Source organism: Gymnogyps californianus, chromosome 3 (genome assembly GCF_018139145.2).
Source record: "Gymnogyps californianus isolate 813 chromosome 3, ASM1813914v2, whole genome shotgun sequence".
NCBI lineage: Eukaryota > Metazoa > Chordata > Aves > Accipitriformes > Cathartidae > Gymnogyps > Gymnogyps californianus.
In genome coordinates this window covers 124,423,572-124,445,853 of record NC_059473.1, presented here as the reverse complement: position 1 = coordinate 124,445,853, position 22,282 = coordinate 124,423,572, and the positions used below count along the sequence as shown (strand labels likewise).

Genomic DNA, 22,282 nt, shown 5'->3' with positions numbered 1-22,282 from the left:
AGTCACAGACACAACTCAATCGGTCAAGAGTTTCAACTGTTACCTTTGGACTCCTCTGCTCTGCTAAATTCTCCCTGGATTATGTCAACAAGTTTGAACTGAATTATTTTCAAGGAAGAAGGGATTTTCTCACAGGACGAAAATTACTGTGAAAATAATGTGGCTTTTTCTTTGGAAAATGATAATCAAAAACCTCAACAACTTCTAAGATGAACAAAATAGTGAAATGTTTTCCTTTCTTGAAATTTTTCAAGGAAATGAGTTCTTTCCTGACCAGCTGTTCCAATCCCTTCTCTTTTCAAAGGAAGTTTATTTGATCTAGATTTTGGCTGCAGCTCAATGGTGATTTTAAAGGGGAAAGTGAGGCATTATGGTTACAGTATCACTGAATCCACGTGTACAAAAATCACCTGGAGAGATTCCCATCTTTCCTAAACCACCAGAATTGCTCAAAGGTAATGAGATTTTCCTAAACTGCTGAGAAGATACTGGATTCCTTCTTTTCTGGCTCCCGAGCCCCTTGGGTACACTCATTTGCTGTTTTACTGGTATTTCCCCATGGCCACACAGTGTAATCTCTTGCCATTTTTAGCCTTTTTTTCTAGGGAGAATTAGGCTCACGTGAATCTTTTTCTCTGTGTCTCTGTTTACTGGTGCCACTCTAGTAATTTTTTAATTCTTTGGCTGTTTCATGGTTATGTAGTTTCCTACAGGTTTTCCAAAAATAATCTGGAGAAAAGAGAAAATAAGGCTGGCGCTGGAACGTAACCCTTATTAGATATCAGAGAATCCACGTGGGATTGAGACACAGATCGGCAAGAAGCCAGATTTTGTTGGTTTGCTGTTTGGGGAACTATCATCTTCCAGCAGAAAGCTGAGATACTCATATAACAAGCAGGTGGACAAGCACAAAATATAGCAAGATGCACAATAACATTTTAAGAGTTAATGGTATGCTGGTCTGTAATGGCTGAAGGTCCTGATGCAAAGCTCTTGCCATCCTCCAAACGTCTCCTCTGCGCTGCAGTTTGTTGGGAATTTTTTCAGCAGCCTGGTTTATTCCCAGCCTACGCTAAGTAATGGAGCCGTTTGCTGTCATTTGTCTTTTTCTTCTTCTCCCCAATTATTTTACCATCTAGTGTTCCCTTTTTGGTGCCCACAACAGAACGTGTCCATGTGCAGGAAGGAATGGTTTTGTAATAGAAGAAATACATCCCCAAGCTGAACTCAATAGCTGATACTCTCCAGGTGGGATCACCATCAGGAACGTACATTTTCAAGGGCCATGCCAGCTGGATGCAGCTATATTTACATCTCAGCAAGGCCTATAGCTGATGCTCATATTTTATTAGGTGAAGTTCTTGGCTTCTCAAGGGCATTGTATCCAGCTGACCTGTGTCTTTCCAAATGACGATGCAGTCGAGGTGCGTTGTGTTGACCTCTGCACCGCGTTGCAGATGATATGGACCTGCCATAGCCAGAGGGATTGGACTGGCCCAGCCCAGGGCAGTTGTCCTCACCCTCACATCACGGCTGCAGCCGGGCCCCGGTGGAGGATGAAGCAGGAATGTGGTGGGTGAATGCACCAAGCCCTGGAGAGTGTCATCAAGCACGATGGAGATTTGCATCAAAAGCTGAGTCTCTGACACCTGTGAATGCCCAACGATGTCTGTTAGCCGCCAGCCTGAGCTGTACATGTGCATTCTTGTAGCTCAGGATATGTTTCTCGTGCAGAGAATAGGGCGAAGGCACGTGAACATCTCTCCCCCTTGGCTCTCTGCAGCCATTCCCCTCTGCAGAGGGGCTGGGTGGGAGCTGGCGTGGGCCGGGTGAGGAGCAGTCCTGCAGGGCACATGGCATGGCTTTCCCTGCCCACGCCTGCTTGAGTCCCGTTGAGAGATGCTTGGGCAGCTGTCTGATCTCTGGGCAGTTCTGCTTTGTGGGTCCAGGCTTGTGTTTGTCCGTGGTCGCAGGCAATTTGTCTCGATCGTAAACACGGCTGTTCGCCTGCCCCAGTCTGTTTGCCCTGGCTATATCCAATCTTGAAAATTGGATAACGTCAGAGCAGAAGGGAAGGTTTCTATTTCTGTCTCCTTGTATCTGTGTCCCAGCACATCCCTGCTGCCACAGAAGTCCTGCAGCCAACATTGTATGGCAGGGAAAGGGGTTCCTCTTCCCAATAATCCCAGGGGCTTCCTTGAGAAAGGAAGAGCTGTTTCTTGCAACCTATGAAATCTGAATGTTTGTGATTTCTTGAAATGTCACTTCTGGGCTAAATTGAGAACCAGACCAGAAATTAAATGTACGGCCACCTAATTAACCAAGTCTTTTCCCTTCTCTCCCATCATGGCAGCAGAATTTTTTGATGATTATTCAGAGGGGCGAGAATGTGTCAACTGTGGGGCCATGTCCACCCCACTCTGGAGGAGAGATGGCACGGGGCACTACCTCTGCAACGCCTGCGGGCTCTACCACAAGATGAACGGCATCAACCGGCCCTTGTTCAAACCTCAGAGGAGGCTGGTAAGTCAAGATCACACAACGCATGTGGGGCAAGGCTGCGTGCGAGGATGAGGCAAAAAGAACTCGGCTAGGTGGAGATGCCAGGGGTGTTTCAGCTCCTTGGGTCCCCATCTGCCCAACCTAGGTGGTTTTGGTCCAGATTTCCAAAATAAGCCAGATTGTCTTGTGCTTGGTACACTGCAAGACCTTGTACTGTCCAGACTAGTTCTGCAGACACCCAGGCCAGGCAGTGGAAGGGGCTGTAGGACACGGGGCAGTACCTTGGTGTCGGTTTAGCAAAAGCCAGTCTTTGCTTTAGTATCCCTGTAGGCATATTAGGACAAATGGAAACCCTTTTCAGCTCCACCACACTACCAGTCCATCTTCTCTTACCCTCAGGGTTCTTATTCCCCGGTCACTACTGGGTGACCCCTCTCACTTCATGGTGACTGGCCACCTTTTCTGGATACCCTGCTCCCAGCTCCGTTGGGTGAGCTGAAGCAGAGCTTGTGGGGCAGGTCCGAGCATCCTAAAGCCTGGCGGGTCAGGGCATCTCAAAGCCTGTGGGGTCAGGATGGGGTATGCATGAGGAACCTGGGGGATGAGAACATCTCGGTGTTGATATCCTGCCTGTCCCTGCCCATTTTGGTGAGGGGTTTTGGGAAGGTCTCTGTAGTCTGTGCCCCAGGGACACGGGTCCATCATGACCCCAGGAGCCAGCAAGCCATCCCTGAGGCCCATGTTTCCCCACTCCTTGTCTTCCATGAGGCTCCATTCCCAACGTGCCTGCCCTCTGCATCGCCCAGACCTGTCTGCGCCCAAACCCAGCCATCCCCTGCAAGTGTCAAAAATGACACTGGCAGCTTGAGCGCTGCCACCAGCCACAGCCACCCAGCGCCCTCTTGTGAAAACCCCTTCTTAGACATTGCACTGACTGAGCCAGGCAGCGTCTGCACCCTGGCACCCAGGCCCTTGCCCTCTTTCATTTTCTGGTCTACGTGTTATCCTTGGGCACATCTGTGTAGGCAGGGATGGCCCGTTGGGTGCCGGGCTTGGTCCTTTACAGCAAGCAGCAATGCATGCTGTTAACTCTGCACAGCCTTGGAGTAAGGTTTGGAAAACCCCGTGAGAAATATAAACGCGTGAGCTGTGCAGATCTGCGCATGCACTTTTGTCACTTGGCTGGGCAGCTGGCAATCTGGAAATCTTGCAAAAATGGCCAAATTTCTGCTTTTTCTTCTAGAAGAGAATTTCCATGAACAAAAAGAAGGACATGTCTAGGGATGCAATGTAGGGATGTGGTTAAAGTAATGCCAACTGGTATACCTAAATACGTATATTCAGTACAAGTGATTGGGTTTAATCTGTCACTGTGTAACCCCTTTTTTCAGAGACTGAGCTATGCCAGAGAGCGCTGCAAGGGGAGATCTTTGCCTTCGCTGCAAGCTCTCTTTTAAGCTCTTGGTCCACTTACAAAGGCCAACGATTGAAGCTAATACATGGTGAGGTTACAACTAAAGAAGAGTTTGGTTTCTCTGCACCAAAGGGGCTTCCAGCTTTTGAAGTCTTAAGAAGTACTTGAATTTCAATTTTTATTGTCCTGCTGCCATAGATTAACTGATTCTGTTTTATAATGAGGGAGAAGACACAGAGAGAAAGCTGTGGCAAAGATCACAGAGGAAGTCCCTGGTAGCTGCCAGGTCCTCATCTCCCAGGCTTTCACCCCATTATACAGCTGCCAGCTATGCTGTTCAGATCTGCAGAGCTGATGAGATGTCCAAGACCACCAGATTTCCTCCCTATAGGCTCCTCTTCAGGCACTGCGAGAACAGGCATCTTCACACAGCTCTAGCACGTCTGTTCAGTCCCCAGTTTATCAGCAAGCAAAGAGGGAATTTGACCCCAGCCCATCCAGACTGTATCCTCAGCCTCTTAAGACCCGAGCTTTGAAGGATGCTGGGAAGAGTCAGGCAGGCATGGAGGTTGTGGCTTTTTCTTCCTCCACCTCCCACTCTGCTTCCAAGCTCAAAACTTGTATTTTATATGGTTTCAAGCCCATTGTCTTTCTCCTGTGGCCTTTTGAGCCTGGCTAAACCAGTTCACCCAGAAAGGGAACTTCAAAAGGCCTGTTCCCTGCACGGCTTCATTAGTGGGGATTCCTATTAATTATCCCTCTTTATCTTTAGGAAGACGATGCTGCGGGAAGCACTCTTTTTCTTATCTCCCCCTCAAGCCACATGAGCAACATCACGCAAAGCCAGCAAGGAGTATGTAACATTCATGGCATTGATAACATCTTCCGGGATATGCCATGATGCTTGGAAGGTGAAGGGCTTGGGAGCCTGAAAGGGGAGGACGGTCTGAGATCCAGACACCTTACCGTAGGTGTGTGCATGTGCTCTAAGCTGCTACTAGACCCGCTGGAGATCTGGGGCTCTGTTCAGGTGATGTCTCTGGCATCATCTGAGATGCCCCAGGACAGCTGAGATGTCTGCGCAGCACTGGCAGGTAGGAGGCAGTGGAAAGGCAGCGGAGGAGAAGCTGAAAGGCAAGAGGGGAAGAAAAAGGCAGTTGTGTTATCCACTGCAGCAAGGCAAGAGAAAAAGACAGAGAAATAAGAGAGGCAAGAGGAGAGGAAAACCTGAGGCGTGCTGGAGCGAGCTCGTTGGGATCTGAGATGCCACTGGTGGCAGCAGTGGAGGGCTGATGTGTTTTTTTCCTCTGCATTTTCTCACAGTCGGCTTCCCGCCGCGTTGGCCTCTCTTGTGCCAACTGCCACACAACGACAACCACGCTCTGGCGCAGAAACGCCGAGGGAGAGCCCGTCTGTAATGCCTGCGGTCTCTACATGAAGCTCCATGGGGTAACACCTTCATTGATCTTTACTCTCAATGGGGAGGGTATCGATAGCACCAAGCTGGGGATTGGCTTCGTTGCACAGCTCCGTGCTCTCTTGGAGCTGTTCTTCCTACGGGCTTTAGTCCCCCTCAACATTACATCATGTTTATACTGGCAAGGGGTGACGGACACAGGGCATTTCTCACATTAGCTACCGTTTGCATCAAAGTCTTAAAACCCAATAAAACTAGGCCCCGATTCTTCCCACCTAAATTCAGGTACTTTAGTGAAAAATCTGAGTCAGAAGCCCAAAGAAGGGCTGAGCTCCTCCACACGGGGTGTCAGATCCCAGCTAAGACTTGGTTGTAGACTTGTCATGGGACTGATAGATGACTTTTCTTGCACGGATGTCCAGATAGTCTCTTCCTGTCAGTGGGGGCTTCATGTATCTATGTCATGTCTGACTGATATATCTAGAAGAGTCCTGTTGGAGTCCAAGGCATAGCAGGACTTCAAGATGCAAATCTCCAGTCCTTCTCCCATCAGTCAGCGGCAACGGGGCCACTGTCTCCATGGCAGAGACAGAGGCCTTCAACACCCTGGTGATTGCTTAGTAGCAAACCCCAGTTCCGCTTCTCATTGCTGTTCCTGGGGTTTTTATACACATCCATGCTCTTAATGATGTCCAGTGCTTCAGAGTGGATGGAAGAGCATTCATGAGAGACAGGTCAAAGCTGGAAGACAAGGTGGATGAGGGGAAGCCTTACCTAACCCAACTAATTCTTCCTAGAAATCCCAGCGTGTTTCTGATCATGAGGGTGACTACCTCAGTGGGATCAGTTCCTAAGGGAGGTCTCCCCACACAGACTTGGTACCTTTCCAGAAAGCAGGCATTAGCCAGAAAGACATCTTCTGCTCTGAGTTAAACAGTAAATCACCTGAGCTGTTGTTCTCTTCTGGCCTTAGAACACTCTATACCTATGGTGTGAAAGCCCTACCTATTCCCATTTGGATGCACATCGTGTAGCTTTGACAGATCTCTTCACACAGCAGTGCTGACCAGTCACTTTGGGCTCCATCTTTTTGCTTTGAATTAAATCAGCTGGTTTTTGTGGAGCCTACGAGGCAGAGCTGGAATCATGTTCTCCTAGATGACCTTATGGCCATACAGAAACTAATGTGCTTTTATATTTGGTTCTGTAGGTTCCAAGGCCTTTAGCAATGAGAAAAGAGGGCATTCAGACAAGGAAGCGCAAGCCAAAGAACCTTAACAAAACAAAGACGCCAGCAGGTAAGTGTTGAACGAGGGAGTTTATTGTATGCGTATATGTGTGTGCACTTGTGTTTCTGACCATCATGTCCTGTGAGTCAGACACCCAACCACAAAATGGGCTGATTCTTCAAAAATGAGGGATGTCTCAATGCCTTTCAGAAGTAACAAAGCCCTTCCCACTATTTTTTTTTTTATTATTATTTTTACCTACACTAACTTTGGGTGGGTGGGTTCAGCTCTGTACCGAAAGGTCTTTGGGAAGGGCCTGGTTTACTGTCTGCTTTCTCACAGGTCCATCCAGCAGCGAGAGTCTTACCCCGACCACCAGCTCCACCAGCAGCAGCAGCAGTGCCACGACCACTGAGGAAATGCGCCCCATAAAAACAGAACCTGGGCTCTCATCTCATTACGGGCACCCCAGCCCAATTTCTCAGGTACAGAGGGGAGATGCTGGCAGCGGGACAAAGATGGGAACTAGGACGGTAGACATGGTGAGAAGAACATCCTCAAAACCTCTGTGGAAAGAGGCTGCCTCTTTTCAACCCAGGGGTTTAAGAGTTCACAGTAAGAGATCTGTCCTCTGGGATGGGGCAAACCCCCACATTCTTGTTGCCATGTCTGCAGCACAATATAGCTTTTTACTGATGTGTGGCAGTTCTGAATGGACAACGAGAAGCAGCAGCTTTGCTGAAAACATGAAATTCCTTCTAGGGGGGGCAGCTATATAGGTCCCGTAGCAAGAAAATGCCCGTTCCCTTTTTATGATTTGATTCGATTTGTCTTGAGCAAGGAAAAACTTGGCAATGTTACCCTACTTTCTCTGCACTGGCTGGCTGTGTGTTGAGCGATACGAGAAATGCAATGTGAGGAGAATAAATTCATACAGCCCGAATCTGAGTCGAGTCCCCGCGAAGGTAAAGCAAGCCAGCGTGAGGGCAGAGAGCTGCAGGGTGAAGTGGGGTGCTCTGTACCATACCCACCACTAGATGTCTTGGGACCAGCACTGCATCCACACAAGGTGCGTATCCTGCCGAGCAACACCCAGATCTGGAAGCTGATCTGTGTGCAGGTTTAATAACTGTGCCTTGGTTAATCATCCCCATCGCACAGCACGACTAAGAGACAGAGCAGTATATGATAGTTGCTTGCCTTTTGGGTTCGTACAGGGAACTCCAGTTTTCTCCCTGGAGAAAAAAAATACGTGGTTGAGTGTTGTGCTGGACTGATCCCGCACCTGCAACACTTCGCAGCACTGTTCACGTGTCCTGCAACCCACAGGAGGCCATTTGAAAGCCAGGAGAGCCCAAGGCCAATGAAATCTCAAGCCTTGGGAGGTAAAATGATCATTTCTGACATTTAGAAGAGAACAAGATGCCCTGTATGCAGTAGTAGGAAAGAACAGGGTTTAGAACAAGAAGGAAAGAGCCTGTCCAAAGTATCATGCATAAGCTGCAATCTGCAGCAAATCCGCAGACATGTTATTACAATAGCACCGGTCCCCCGTAAAGGGTTTCATATGGTCCCCTATGGTTTGAAGCTTTGTTCACAGGATTTTCCTTTTCCCACAGGCATTCTCAGTCTCTGCCATGTCCGGACATGGATCATCTATTCACCCTGCGATTTCAGCTCTGAAGCTTTCCCCGCAGGCTTACCAGTCAGCTATCGGCCAGTCTCCACAAACCAGCTCCAAACAGGACTCCTGGAACAGCCTGGTGTTAGCTGAAAACCATGGGGATATCATAACTGCATAACCTGGTCTTCTACCCATGAACTTCAGGCTGATCCACTTGAGAGATGAAGAAGATGCCATGTAATCATCAAGTCAATGCTGTTTCCCACCTCCCCTGCTCTCCTGCCTTCTCTCCCCTTGTGAGATGTTCCAGCAAAGAGGTAAAGAGGACTTATCTGAGGTTTAGGAGAGCTCTTACACAACGAACAGAGAAGACTCAAATCTCAAAGTAACTAATGGATTTGAAGCCTTTTTTTCCCACTTTAAATGAGCCTCTCTATTTGATTGTCACCGCCTTCTGTGAAATAGCCAGAAACACAAAGATGGACACAGTTCTTGAGTTTTGTTTATTTAAAAATACCTGGCATTTAAGACTCAGACAATGGTGGAGCAGAGATACATTTTTCTTCTGTCACCATCTGTTCTTTTCCTGACCAGAAGAAAATGCCACCATCTTCTCATTTCCCAAATTCAGTGATCTTTCACCAAATGGAGCCAGTTCCAGAACAGTTTGTTGAACAGACTTCACTAGACATGCTGTGGTGGCTTTAGTGGATTTGATATGATCTAGGGCAGAGAAAAAAAGAGACCCTCCCCCCCAAACATCCTCAGCTCACACATCTAGAGCATTGTCTTCATTTTCCTAGATGGTCTGAAAAGCTAATGAATGTCCGTATTTAGTAACTCCTTTCCTATTTATCATTACAAAAGCATGGGACTGTGTTTCCAAAAGGTTGTTGGCTGAGCCTGGAGAAGGTCTGTCCAAAGTCAAAGCAGGATTTGGGAAGGAGGAACCTTCTGGAAGCAGGTAGAGGAGACCCATGTTGGTCATCAAATCCTGGAGGAAATTGCTGGGCTCCTCCCTTACGGATAGCTACAAGCCAGGCCCAGAGATTATTCAAGAGCACAGCAAGTGAAAGATGCTCTTCTAACGCTGCTGTGCCATTGCTTTTGAGACAGCTAATTTAATTATTTTGCATACTTTTATGTTGGTTTTGATGTCATTGATGAAATCTGATTGTCATTTATTTTTGGCTGTACTGTGAGTGCCCACTTTCCTTCTAACAGCTGGCTCGTGACCACTTCACACATCTAACCCTTTAGGATTTCACCTTTTGCAACAAGCAAGGGCTTCAGCCTCTAATGGAGGTAGGCAGGGGCCGTTTTCTTTACCAAGCATGTGCACAGACTTGCTTGCCTGCAAGAGAAGCATAAGTCCATTCATGCATGAGTATTAAACAAGACTCGTGTTTTTTCTTGCCCATAAGGCTCTCAGCAACCAGGGAATCCTAGCAAATGGAGCTGGAAGAGATGCTGAGAGCTCACCGACTCATTCCCTTTTCCCAAAGGGATCAATTCTACCTAACCTAGCCCTGACTGCTCTTTCTCTAGCATGCGCTTAACAAACTCCAGCATCGCAGATGCCACAGCTCCCCTGCGCAGCCTAAGTGCTTCACCAGATGCTTGCCATGACGTTTTCATCAACGTTTCTGAGGAGGGACAGCTTTGCCTGTCCAGGCAGAGAATTTCTGGGAGACCTCATCCTACAAGATTCTCCACTTTTGTTTCTGTCCACTCCCAAACTGTTACTCTTCTTGCCTTCCCAGCTCCTCTCTTTTCCTCCCTGCATCCAGAACTCAAGTACGGAACTACCAAGTGAAAATCTAGAATAGGGATCGTGCATCCCTCCTAAATGTGCCATCCTCTGTCTCCCACTGTTTAACATTCCCACAGAGAGTGTTTCCACCCAAACACCAAGATACATGGCTTGGCGAAGAGGAAAGCCACATATATGTTTGAAGAAAAAGAATGGCATTGTGTTGTCTTTGAACTCGCCATTTTCCTCCTGATGGTAGAAAAGCTTCTTTAAGGAGAAGGATTCAACTGGACTGGTCATGATAAAGACTGGGACTGGAGTCACAGTAGAGACCTGGACCCTTCCACATTCCCTGTGCTCTGCGTAACTCAGATTTGCAGGGTTTTGGAGGGGTGACAGAGCCTCTGCACTCCTCAGAGAAAAACACCATGGCAGTGACGCCATGGGAATGGCTGGATGGTGTCTGCCCCAGAGTTTCCACTCTGTCTTGCTGAGCTAATGCAGGGTCTAGCCTCATTAGTGTTAATTACAGACAAGGAAAAGACATTCATGAAACATGAATAAAAATAAATAAAATGCTGCGATTCTGCTCAGGTGTGGTAGGCTGCAGAGAAGAGGCCAGAAATAGCACCTAAAAATATGAATTTGGGGTGAAAACATAAAGGCAGTTCTCCCCGGGCGTGCAGGTCTTTAGCCAGCCTCCTCCTTGACCTATATTCCTTTGTAAATGGCAACTGAGGTCTCTTGGGATCTGGCTGTGAATTCCTGTCCGTAACAGAGAAGCACGCACCACAAAGATGCCACTTGGCTAATGCACACATTTGAGACACCTAGAACTACCCTGGACAACCTGAGAGGGAGGGGAGCCGGTGGCCTCCTGGAGAGGAGCTAAAGTCCGGACTAACCACACGCCTCATTTCTCTTTCCATACGGATGCTCCCAGAGGCTCTGTCCACCTTGCCTTATTACTGCACTCCTCCTACTGCCCTCAGAGCTAAACTCCCTGGCTGCATTTTTTCTCCTGCCCTTAAAACACACTCTGAGATGCCATAAAGGAGTCTGTTTGCAATGCAAGAGGGGAAAACCTCTGCAGGACATAAGCTTGCCTTATGCTCCCTCAGGTTATCTAAATGACCATGGTAGAGATTTGTTAACTGGTTCTCAGCCTTCCGCAAAGCCTTAAAAATAATTCTTGAAATGCAGTGAGGAGCATTTACGAGGACCCTGATAACAGAACAAGTCGTCTGCATTGAGAAGGTGAGGCTAAGGGGGCTGTGAGGACAACTTGTCTCTCTTTAGTGGTAGAAATTAACTCTTTTGTCCCCCCTTTTGCACCACAAGCAGTAGAAGTTCAGATGCGCCTGGTTCTGCTGTTCCTTTCAATCACCCAAAACTGTTGTAGAGCTATTGACCACCCTCATGGTGGAAATGTTTTTCCAAATAAACGTTAGATTCTAATGAGAAGCACAATCATTGGTAAATTAATTGCTCAGGCTTGGGGACTCCCAAGCAATGAGTCATTGCAGGAGACTGAAAGTTGTCTCCAAGCCCAGGAGTCACACTGAGCCCCTTCTGGTAGGTAGGAGCTGGGATGGCCAGCGCAGGATGACAAACACCAGAAGTGACAGGTGAAGGGATACTCACAGGACGAGAGGATAAAAGTGCTACCAGTTTCAGGACACTCAGCTCATTCTAGCAGGAGGGGCAACTTACAAAATTCTGGGTTCCACCTGAGCTCTGCTTTCCTTCCCATGATGGGGGAGGCATTTAGAGCCTGTTTCGCTAATGAAATTAGATACACTTATTAGGCAAGATAATTATTGCTATTATTATTGCTGTAATTTATTTCATTGCAGCGTGGCTGGAGAACCTAGTGAGGACCATACCAGGCCAGGTCCTACACAAATGCAGGACCAAGAACCATCCCTGCCCTGAGGAGTAAGAGGCAAGGGCCCAGTCCTGCAAAACACTTAAGCACGTATATAAATGCGTTTAGTGGGATTTGTTCCCTTAGAGGTCATCACTAATCACACATGCAAATTTTGATGTCGAAGGGTTTGCAGCACAAGGTTTGATTGTGCCAAGCCAGGCCTTTGCAATGGCTCAGTGGTCACCGGAGTGAAATGAGCAGATGAGAAGCAGGACGGGAAGCCAGAGGGGTAGAAAGGTCATTTAACCATTTCTAAATGTCTTTCCTCTTTGTGGAAGTGCAATATCTTGAATCACTTCAGTTCTTCTTTTGTAAATTGATCAGAAGAGATCCATATTTTCCTTGCAATCTTATGGGCTGACTGGAGAGGGTGCAATCAGGAGGAGCTCAGGAATATTGTAAGGGAGCTTTAAAAGCGATCAACAACTCTTAATGTAACACTGAAGCTGTGACTATGTCAGGGGTGGTGTTCTGTTTTGCTTTTTTCCCCCCCCATGTATAAAGTTTGAAGCTTCCCAGGTCATCTGGGAAGGTCCCATGGAAATAGACACTTATTTGTAAGGGGGAGAGGGAAACCAACCAACTGAACAAGCTGTAATTATTTAAAGATCTAAAAAACTATATATTATGAAGTAGTATGGCTACCAATCCACGTAACTTCTACACCTTTAGAACTAATGGAAATAAAACAATGATAATAAAACCAGAAGGCTGCTGCTTGACTCTGACTACCCTCGTGGGCTTCTTGGAGAGGGCTGGGGGTAAATGACCACATATGCAGTGCACCTGGAGAAGCAACGCTGCAGTGGGTCCTGTCCTAGGGAGCTCATAATGATAGAATTACAGAGTAATTTAAATCAGAAGGGACTAGATCAGGTTTCTCAGGGTCCTGCTCAGTCAAGCGTTGAATATCCCCAAGGATGGAAATCCTACAACCTCTTCGGGTCCCTGTTCCAGCGTTTGACCACCCTCATGGTGGAAATGTTTTTCCAAATAAATGTTAGATTCTAATGAGAGGCACAATCATTGGTTAATTAATTGCTCAGACCTGGGGACACCCAAGCAATGAGTCATTGCAGGAGACTGAATGTTGCCTCCAAGCCCAGGAGCCACACTGAGCCCCTTCTCTTAGGTAGGAGCTGGGATGGCCAGCGCAGGATGACAAACACCAGAAGTGACAGACCCAGCAATGGAGCAATTCAAGGCCAGGCTGGATGGGGCTTTGAGCAAGCTGGTCTAGTGGAAGGTGTCCCTGCCGATGGCAGGGGGGTTGGAACTAGGTGATCTTCAAGGTCCCTTCCAACCCAAACCATCCTATGATTTTAATACAAAGGGGGAAAAGCACCCAATATGTCTTCCATGCAGCAGGTAATCCCCCTAGCACAGCAGAGAGAGGAAAAGCTCCTCAGGGCACTTTAATACCATCATGACTTATCTTTTTGGTGTGCTCACTAACACCGTTTTGCGTAGTAGGCTGTTGTTCAGCCTAAATGCTTCCAGCCGAACTCAGAGAGACCCCCCTCAGGCCAAAATCACATTGCCAGCAGGGGCTGCGCTGCTGCAGGGGGTGGAGGTGCCTGAGCACAGCTCTCCTACAAGCACCCAACCTTCCTTTCAGGGCGCCCAGCCTCCTTCCCAGTCCAACCAGTCCTTGGACACTGGTGCAACTGGTGGGGTGACTACAGCCAGAACTTGAAACCCCACCCCTTCCTCCCCCAGCAGCCAATTGGGAAGCTCCCCTCCTATTTAGGGGGGGAGGGTCCTCCTCCTCTATAAAAGTGGATGGGTGGAAGGGTTTTGGGTGCAGATGGTGATGTTGAGGGTGGGTAAGTTGGTCATGGAGAGTGTGGAGGTGCTGTGGGAGGTGGCTGGGGGTGTTGGAAGGGGAACTGAGGGCAGAGGAAGGGCTCTGGAGCATGGAGGAGCAGAAGGGGGGCAAGGAAGGAGGGGAGAAAGGCTGTGTGGTCTGCTTCCCAGGTGCATGTGTAGGGTGGGCCTGGGAAGGGCAGTGGCTTGAGGGCTGGATGCAGGAATATGGGGTTTGGGGGAGCGCAATGGGTGCCTCCCCTGCCCTGGGGAGAATGGGGTGGAAACTCTGGGCTCAGTTGTTTTGGAGAGGTGCAAATTGATGCTTGGCTGAGTGTGAGAAGATGGGGAGCTCTGTACCCCCCCAATTGCACGTGGAGGGTCAGGGCTGTGCCTTGAAATCCCTGCAGGAGCCATGTACAGGGGTGTGAAGCCACGGTGGGGCTTCCTCCACAGCGGCGTGTGGGGCTGCGATCCCTGGGTGCAGGTGAGCTGGCAGTGTGGGTATGCAGGTAAAGCTGGGTTGAGGTGGGTGAACTTGGCACTCTTGTCCTTGTAATGTCCCGGTGTGGGTGCTTGGCTTCTGTCTGAGCACCAGGACTGGAAATGAGCCCATACATGGGGAGGATTTCTCCTGGAGGCCTGGCTCCCTGCCCCAGACCTGTAGTGGTACCAGCTCAGGTGGCTTGCTGGGACAGGCTCTGGGGTGCCATGGTCATGCTCTTGGGGAGATGGGTGTCATGCCCTGCAGAGAGCTGGGGCTTGTTATCCTCCTCTTCCTCCTTGGAGGGGGGAAGCATTTTGGAAGAGGCTGAAGTAGGTTTGGAGCGAAAAGGCAAAGTAGGGAGGTCCATGGAGAGAAGGAGGAGACCAGAGACAGCAGATGCTGGTTCTTCTAATGCCCTGGGGGAAAGGGCAGGCTCTCCTCTTGAAGAGGAGCATTATTCTGCTGTCCAGAGTGGCTACAGCTGGGGGAGTGTGTGCATTAAAACCTTACAAAGTGCTCAGCACTTGTAGTGTCTCACAACGAGCCTGCTGTGAGCTGAATCAGCAGCAACTGGAGCTGTGCAGCTCTGCAGGTGATGGGCTTCCTTGGGGTCTGGGCTGTGGGAGCTGTCCTGGGGCTCAATCCATGCTGCCTGATATGAAGCCAGTGCCTGGATAGTCAGGAGGAAGACCCAAAGGGCCCTGGGGCATGGGCAGACCCCTTGGATGACCTGTGTCCAGCAGCCAAACGCTGCTCCCAGGGATCCAGGTTGCTGCTGATGCCTTCGGTAGCAGGAGCTTGTCTTTAGCTGACTCTTGATCTGCAACTGGCTTTTGACTAAAGTCTGAACACAATATGCAGCTGTTTTGGGTGAAACTGGAGCAGGCCTGTGAATAATTATCCCATGCCCTAGGAGACACAGGAATAAAGCTCAGTCTTTTACTCCTGGTAAAGCTAGTTTGTATGAACAAATAATATTTTGAATTTCATATCTTGGATCCAGGTAACATTTTCCTCCTAAGGCCTTCCAAAAAGGGCTTTGGTTTGTCCTGCAGAACATGAAGGCGTTTACAGCCATGCTGCCTTGCCTGCTCCTGTTGAGGGTATGTCCGCACCTCGCTGCTGTTCACAGCCCCGTGGAGGTGGCTGCTGGCTTAAATGCCTCTTCTGGGCTAAGAGCTTCAGTGGACAAGGATGTCCCCTTGCTGTGGCAGGAGCATGTGGCACTGAAGGCTTTGGTTTTACAGTCTCTCTGAGCTGATACAACCATGGGCTGCTGTATCTGAGCTAGCCCAGACAGTGGAGAAGCTGAGATGCTAGATGAGGTGGGAATGCCTCTTCTGGTGGGGGACCATGCACAAGATTGCTGTTGATTTTCACATCAAGCTATCTCAGAGCTGTGCCAGGTAGCTTCAGAGCCTTGTACCGAGTGCTGTGGAGTTTGAAGCTGAGCCTCTGGTGAGTGCTGGTCTCCGGGATTAGTCTGCAGGGGGAACTGGCACTGTGAGATGAAAGCCAAACTGTGCTTTCCTTGTCCTGGAGCCTGCTTTCTTGTACACCCAGTCCTGGCAGAAGTCCTCAGAAGAACTGCAAGTGACATGTGGCTGGCATTTCATGCCAGAAATAACTCCTTATGTACTGCTGTGACTTCCTGGAGGGAGCTACAGGATGCTGTAGGATGGTGCTGCTTCATCTCCCCCTCATCCAGAGTATTCTGATCCCAGATGCTGCTGGTAGAGTGTATGAATGCTCCCTAACTGGCCCCATGCTATTGCACTCAGTGGGGCAAGCAGCTGGTAAAGCAAGGGGAGGGGATGAGGTAACTCCAGGGCTGAGCAGGGACCAGGGCTTGCCTTCGTGGCTGTATCAGGAAAAGGATGGCTCACTGGCCTGCGCTGGTTCTGGTTCATTAATATCTATGTAAGGTTGCAGTCATCCTTTGTACTAGGACATCAAGACTGTAACAGAGAATGGTTGGAGTTAGGTGAGGTCTTGTTCTTGGTGAGGAGAGAGATGCTAAACAGTCTAATTTAAGATCCTCTGACTCCTGGAGAACCTGTGGTAGGAAAGGACTTCTGGAGATCCCCAGGCCAAATTCCTGCCTGTGGGGTGAAAATTACCATTAGAGCAGGTTGCTCAGGGCCTTATTTGATTGAATTACAAATATCCCCAAGGTTGGAAATTCCCCCACCTCTCTGGGCCTGAAAGGAACCTATTTCTCTTCATGGACTTTGCCACAGGGACTTGAGGAGGAAAATGGGGGTGAGGAGATTGTGGTGAGCTCAGCCTCTGACTGGTTTTGTGCATTTCTGAGTTGCAACTTTCCTTCAAGCCTAGGGCACCAAGCGTGAGAAGGACCTGCTATTCCCTCAACAGCTGCTGGAGATGCCGGAGGGCCCATTGGTGAGGAAGTTCCAGCTGCTGACCTCCCCTTTTGTGGGACAAGTGGTGGCCAAGGTGGGGGGAAGCAGCTGAAAGATCAATGTGAATGACCTGAATGCCCTGAGGCTCCAGGACTCCCAGGTGAGCTGTACTAAAGATGAACTTAGTGGTCCATGACCAGTCTGAGGCAAACCGCCATTGTCCTGCATCTGGGTCACAGAAGGTGCATAACCTAAGAATGACACCAAGCTTGTGTTGGAGGTGGGCCATTGGCTTTGTTTATAGCCACAAAATGGGTGCGTGTGGCCAAAGAGATGTGAATGCCCATTTTGGAGTACTGCTCTGTGTTGCAAAGTTTGGGATGAAGGTTACTGTGAGGAGAGGCTGTTGCAGTGATGTGGCTAGACATGGAGGTGCCCAGAATTATTTGCAGTTTTGAGTCAGTCATGCTAATGTACTGGTTCTGTGCCTCTCAAGGGATAAGGAATTGATGAGGGCTGTTTGTAGAAGATGAGAGTTGATTTCTTCAGTATGTGGATATCAGAAGCAGCAGCCTTGTTTCCCTCAGCTGTGAACTTGCACAGTTGCTTCCCGTATGCCAGAGAGCAGGGTTTCACCTGGCTAGGTTGAAATGCCTATGCACTTGTGAGATAGTTACACTGGGTCAGTCCTGCTGGGGACTTCACTTGCCTGACTTCCCTCGGATGATGACTTGGACTTGACTGACCAAATGCTAGTGCAGCCTCACCTCTGATTACCTGATAGTCTCAGCTAGGGGCACAGATGTGAGCTGCTCAACTGTCATTTGTGGCTAGCCTGTGGCTTCAGACCCACCATTGAGTTAAGTCACCTTAGCCTGACATGCTTGAGGCCAGCACAAAGTGGGGAGGCAAACGCGAAGCAGTGATGACAGACTTTGAAACCCTGAGTGTCTGTCCTGGTGTGTCTCTTTGGCCTGACAGGAGCCTCTGGGGGGGGCTTCACACTGGAGTGGCATCTAAACACCTTGTGCGTCATGTAGACAAAGAAGGGATGCTGAGAGGATGACTGCAGCTCTGATGGGAATGGCTCAGATGCTGGGGTGATGTGCCTTCTATCTAAAAGAGGTTGTAGAAAATAGTCACTTGTATGGAAACAGCCAGAGGTTATATGGATCCTCAGTACATCCCACCTTTTTTCTCAGGTTCATGGGAAGAACTTGTACCTGGCATTTGTGGCAGCTGAAGGTCCCTTAGGACCAACTGCAGAAGAGGGAGTGCTGCAAAGAGAGGCTGCTAGTGGGGCAAGTTCTCCTGCCCAGGGAGGGCTAGAACAGGTTTGTGCTCCACAGGCACATCCCCGGGATGAGGAGCTGCAAGAACTCCAGCATTCAAGATCTGAAGTCCCAGATGCAGCAGAAGGTCCGGGCAACTGGCTGCGCTTCCACTTTGGCTTGTTTGGCAGCATTCGGGCAAATGAGTTCTCAAGAGCAAACAAAGCCAATAAGAGGGGGGACTGGAAGGACCCTATACCCAGGTATTTAGTGGAGTCCTCACAAACTGTGCTTTCTCCCTGCCTCCCATTCTGGAGAGGCACTCTTCTGTCTCGAACTACATTTGTGTGGGGATGATCTTAACCCTGTCTTTTCTTTGATAGTTCTTAAGATAAGTAGGCATGAGAGATGGCATGAGTGGGTGTGGGGTGTGTTCAGCCAGGGAATCCACAATGCACTTGTGGGATGTATGTTGCCTGCCAGCCTGGGGATCATGGTACCAGCTCAGTTACGGTTTTTATTCAAAGAGAGAAATTTTAGGATGCCAGACTGAATCATGCCCTGAAAATGCCAGTTTCTCCCAATTATGTGTTTTTAAAAAAGCCTTGGATAAAAGGCATATGTCTAGGGCAGCTGGAATCACAGGCTGGAGTGATGCTGTTACAGGCAGCAGGGCGTTGAAAACAAGGACACAGCCTGTAGTCCGAAGTCCCACTGGAAGTGTACTGAACAAGGGGTAAATACTGGAAGATAGTGTGGACTCCGCTCTTGTGAGCTGTTTAGCCTGAGTGGTTAATAATGCACAAGGTGGGTCTGGCCCCTGCGTACATGGTATACTTGGTAGGGACACACTCCGTGCCCCCCCATCCTGCAATCTTTTGAGGGATTACTTCATTTCTATACAAGTAGTTTTAGACACAGTCAGTTTTGTGTGCTACTTCCAGCATCGGTTTCCCTGATTTGTGGACCCTGCTGCTGGAGCCCTTGGTCATCCGCCTTGCCTGCTGGGGAGAGCTAAGATGCTGGTACATCTCCCTGCCTGCTGCTGTCTCTCGGCTAGGGACCACAGGGCAGCAGAATGAACAATAGTCCACAAGTTGTGTGGGTTCACAACCAAGTTTCTTGGCTGAAATCATTAAAGAGGCTACCTTGTATTAAGATGGTGGCCTGCTGTGTTGGAGTGCCTGCTGTGACCCTGTGCACACAAGCAAGTGTAGTGATAAGCTGCAGGGAAGGAATAGCTGGGCTAGGGTACAGCCTTTGATTCCCGCTTGAACTGTGGCAGTCCTCCTGCCTGAGGAGGCCTGGGGGACTGGTACTTCAAGATGTCTCCCTGGCTCTCGTGAGAATGAGTAGGCATGTGCGAGGGCTGATGCCTCACTGTGTGCTTCTCCCTAAGCTTATGTCACGTACAGGCTCTTTTCTCACCTTCCAGTAGCTTTTCACTCTATTGCTACGCTGCTGTCTCTTTCTGCTCTTGCTGTGCAAGTTTCTTCAGCCAGAGCAGAATATAACAAATGGTTCAGGGATGTTTCTGACGAGAGACTTCTACTTCTCTGCTTCTCCCAGGCTGGTTCTGCACTTTGAGAGCGGAGGCTTCCTTGTTTTCTACAACTGCCGAATGCAGTGGTGCTCCTCTCCGAGGGCTGATCCTACTTCTGATATACTGTCTGTGGAGTTCCACCGTGGCCAGGCGCTGGATGCCCTCCGCACACCCAATCCCATCTGCTACACCCTCTTAGACCAAAGATATTTTTCAGGGCTGGGTGAGTTCCAGGGCATAGTGGCAGAGCAAGAAATGGAGGAAGGTGGGTGGGATGTCTACAGATCTGGAGCTGTGTGTCTGAGCTTTTTACTCCTTAGCCTTATGGCTTCTGGTTGATCCAGCTGAGGGTATGTGGTCATCTTGCTGAGGACAAGGCTTGCAGTCTGTAGCCACAGGCTTCAGATGCTTGAGTGCACCACGTGAGCACAGTGAACTGTCTTTGCATGCGTAACTATGCATTGGCTTGTATTTGTGGAAGAAAGGAAGGTCTGCTTCAAGGGTAGTGGGAAGAGAACATCTTCCAGTCCAATCCCAGCTGTATGCCACCTCTGATATGGGGAATGGTGTTGCTAGCTGTGATCCTTGAGGCACAAGTCACAGATTGGAGCCATAGGTCTTGCATCATCTTGATAAGAAATATCCTTATTGTCTCCTTATTTCTGACCATTTCCAGGGAACATCATTAAGAATGAGATCTTGTACCTGGCCAAGATCCATCCGTTAACACACGGCTCTCTCTTGGCTCTCTCGGATCTGGAACGTCTGCTCGATTGTGCCATTCAATTCAGCTCTGACTGGCTGCACAGCAAGCTGCACGGCAAAGGGCTGCACCCTCAGATCTACCAGAAGGAGCAGTGTCCCCTCGGGCATGCAGTGATGAAGGAAACTCTTGGACCTTCAGGTGGCTTTAAGAGACTTACGTGGTGGTGTCCTCAGTGCCAGCCTGCAGTGCTGTCAGGGGATGGGGATCCTTCCCCAGTCACCAAGTGACCTGGCTTTCTGTGTTCCTTCTGTCCTGGAGGGTGTCTAGGTCATCTCTGAACCATGCTCTTAGTTGTCCTGAGAAGGTCTTCATGGTTTCTTTGAAGCTGTTGAGTTTGCTCCTTAGGGACAGTGAGCTGGCAGGGTTAAGTGCTCGGTGGAGGTTCCAGGAATCGCTGCAGTACTGTATGCCTCTGGATGCAAAAAGGAAAGTGGTTGTACATGTCTATCGCTTTTTGTCACGGTGACACAACAGCGTAAATAGTCTGACTAGTTCCGAGGTCTCTTGGTCACCCTGTTCAGACTACAGTGAATGGAAAGCGTAGGGTGTTGAGCGGGTGATTACTGTGGTCTGAAGTGACCCTATCCCTTGATCCTGGTGCGGGAGCAATGCCTTACGGTGGAGTTAGCAGAAAGAGGTTTATCCCTTTCTGCCTAAACAGCTTGATTAATTCAGTATTAGATAATCCGGCCTCTGCTTGTAGCTGAATACCTGTGTGCTGGGCTGCGATTAGGTGTAGTTAAAAGTGAGTGGCTGTTCCCTCTGTCAGCTCTTACAGGAACAGCTGCCTCCTTCCGTGGGGAGAAAATAAACCTCGGCAGTGCTTGGGGGAGCTCATCTCTGCTCTCACAGGTTTCGGTTTTGTGGCAAGCTGCCAATTCCAGATCTCCCTGTAAAAATAAAGAAATGCTATGCTTGTGACAGGGATTGCATAAAACTCATGATCTCCAAGGTAACTTGAAAGCAGAAAGGTTTGGAAATAGAGATGATGTGGTCCCTCCTTTGTTGAGCTGTGTGTCTCTATGCAGTAGGCAGAAGCTGTTGCTGTCCTCTCTCCCTGGATCTGGGTTTACTCGAACAATAGATTGTTGACTTGAGTGAAAAATAAAAGCTGGAGTTAGAACTGGTGATGTTCAGCTTAACCTCAGTGTGTCTTTTCTGGTAGTTTCTTGGTTAAAAACTGAGGTGTCCAGGGAAACTCCAGTGTTTGGTGCTGCCCTTTAGTATGATGTACCAACAGCTTTTCTCAGCTGTGTAAGAGTGGCTCAGCAGGAAAACTCTTTCATGGGAACCGGATCTAAAGGCGGATTGCAAATCAACAGGGAATGCTGGAGTTAAATGCTTCCCAAACAAGACTTGCACAGCCTCTCCCCTGTGAACTGCAACGCGCTTGAGTGGTTGCAGGTTATGGGACTGCTGAATAATCCAGTTAATGGGGTTATGGTGCCAAAGAAGATAGTTAATGTCACTTCTGAGCGTGTCCTGCAGGGTGTTAGCGAAGGCCTGGACACGAGGCATGGTATTTTCAGTGCCCTGCTAAACCAAAGAAAACAACCGCCCCAAAAAAAAAGAACCCCCCCAAAAGCTGAACCTCACACCTGGAAGGATGAGGCAGCAGCTGGGTATCTGTGGGGGACAGATGGCAGAGCTAGCGGAGGTCGCCGGGTGAGGTCTCATGTGCTGACTCACAGCAGGCTGGGACCATCCTGCTGAGCGAAGGGTGACTCCAGAGGAGAAGTGCCACCAGGGAGAAGGACAGAAGGGGACTGAAACAAATAAACCGCCCCCCCCCCCACGTCTGAAGCAGGGAGGGCCTGGCTGCACCCCCGGCGGCTGCCTGAGGAAGGCGGGGCGGGAAAAGGGGCGGTGGAGCGGAGCAGGTGACCTCAGGGGGAGCGGGGGGAGGGTGGTGTGCCTTCCCCGGGACCCCACGGGCCTGAGTGGGGGCTGACTCCGAGACGCTCCGTGGCGGCGGGGCCGCGCGTGGGCCGCCCGCTTCCTTCCCGCTCCGCCGGCGCGGCGCGCGTGGTGACAGGTGCCGCTAGCCAGTCAGCGCCGGCCGGCGGCCGTCACACCAGCCTCGCCGCCTTCCTATTGGCTGGCGTTCCCCTGGTGCGAGCGCGCCTTGGCCAATAAGCGCCCCGCCGGCCCACCGAGCGATGGGACGAGCGAGCTGA

General features: G+C 49.6%; 2 protein-coding genes across 2 annotated transcripts in view; both read left to right on the top strand.

Moving 5' to 3' along the window:
* Positions 1–12,572, top strand: part of GATA4 (GATA binding protein 4) — a 29,901-nt gene extending 17,329 nt beyond the window's left edge. Inside the window, 5 exon segments of the mRNA XM_050893821.1 lie at positions 2,354–2,523; positions 5,240–5,365; positions 6,544–6,631; positions 6,905–7,047; positions 8,182–12,572. Of these exon segments, the coding sequence (XP_050749778.1) occupies positions 2,354–2,523; positions 5,240–5,365; positions 6,544–6,631; positions 6,905–7,047; positions 8,182–8,364 (710 nt within the window). The 3' untranslated portion in view covers positions 8,365–12,572.
* A 1,535-nt stretch (positions 12,573–14,107) lies between these two features.
* Positions 14,108–21,863, top strand: NEIL2 (nei like DNA glycosylase 2). The gene is given in 5 exon segments (XM_050894372.1): positions 14,108–14,162; positions 16,495–16,685; positions 18,305–18,309; positions 19,366–19,562; positions 20,016–21,863. Coding segments are annotated over 4 exon segments (657 nt in total). The 5' UTR covers positions 14,108–14,162; positions 16,495–16,547; the 3' UTR covers positions 20,333–21,863.
* The last annotated feature ends 419 nt before the right edge of the window (positions 21,864–22,282 follow it).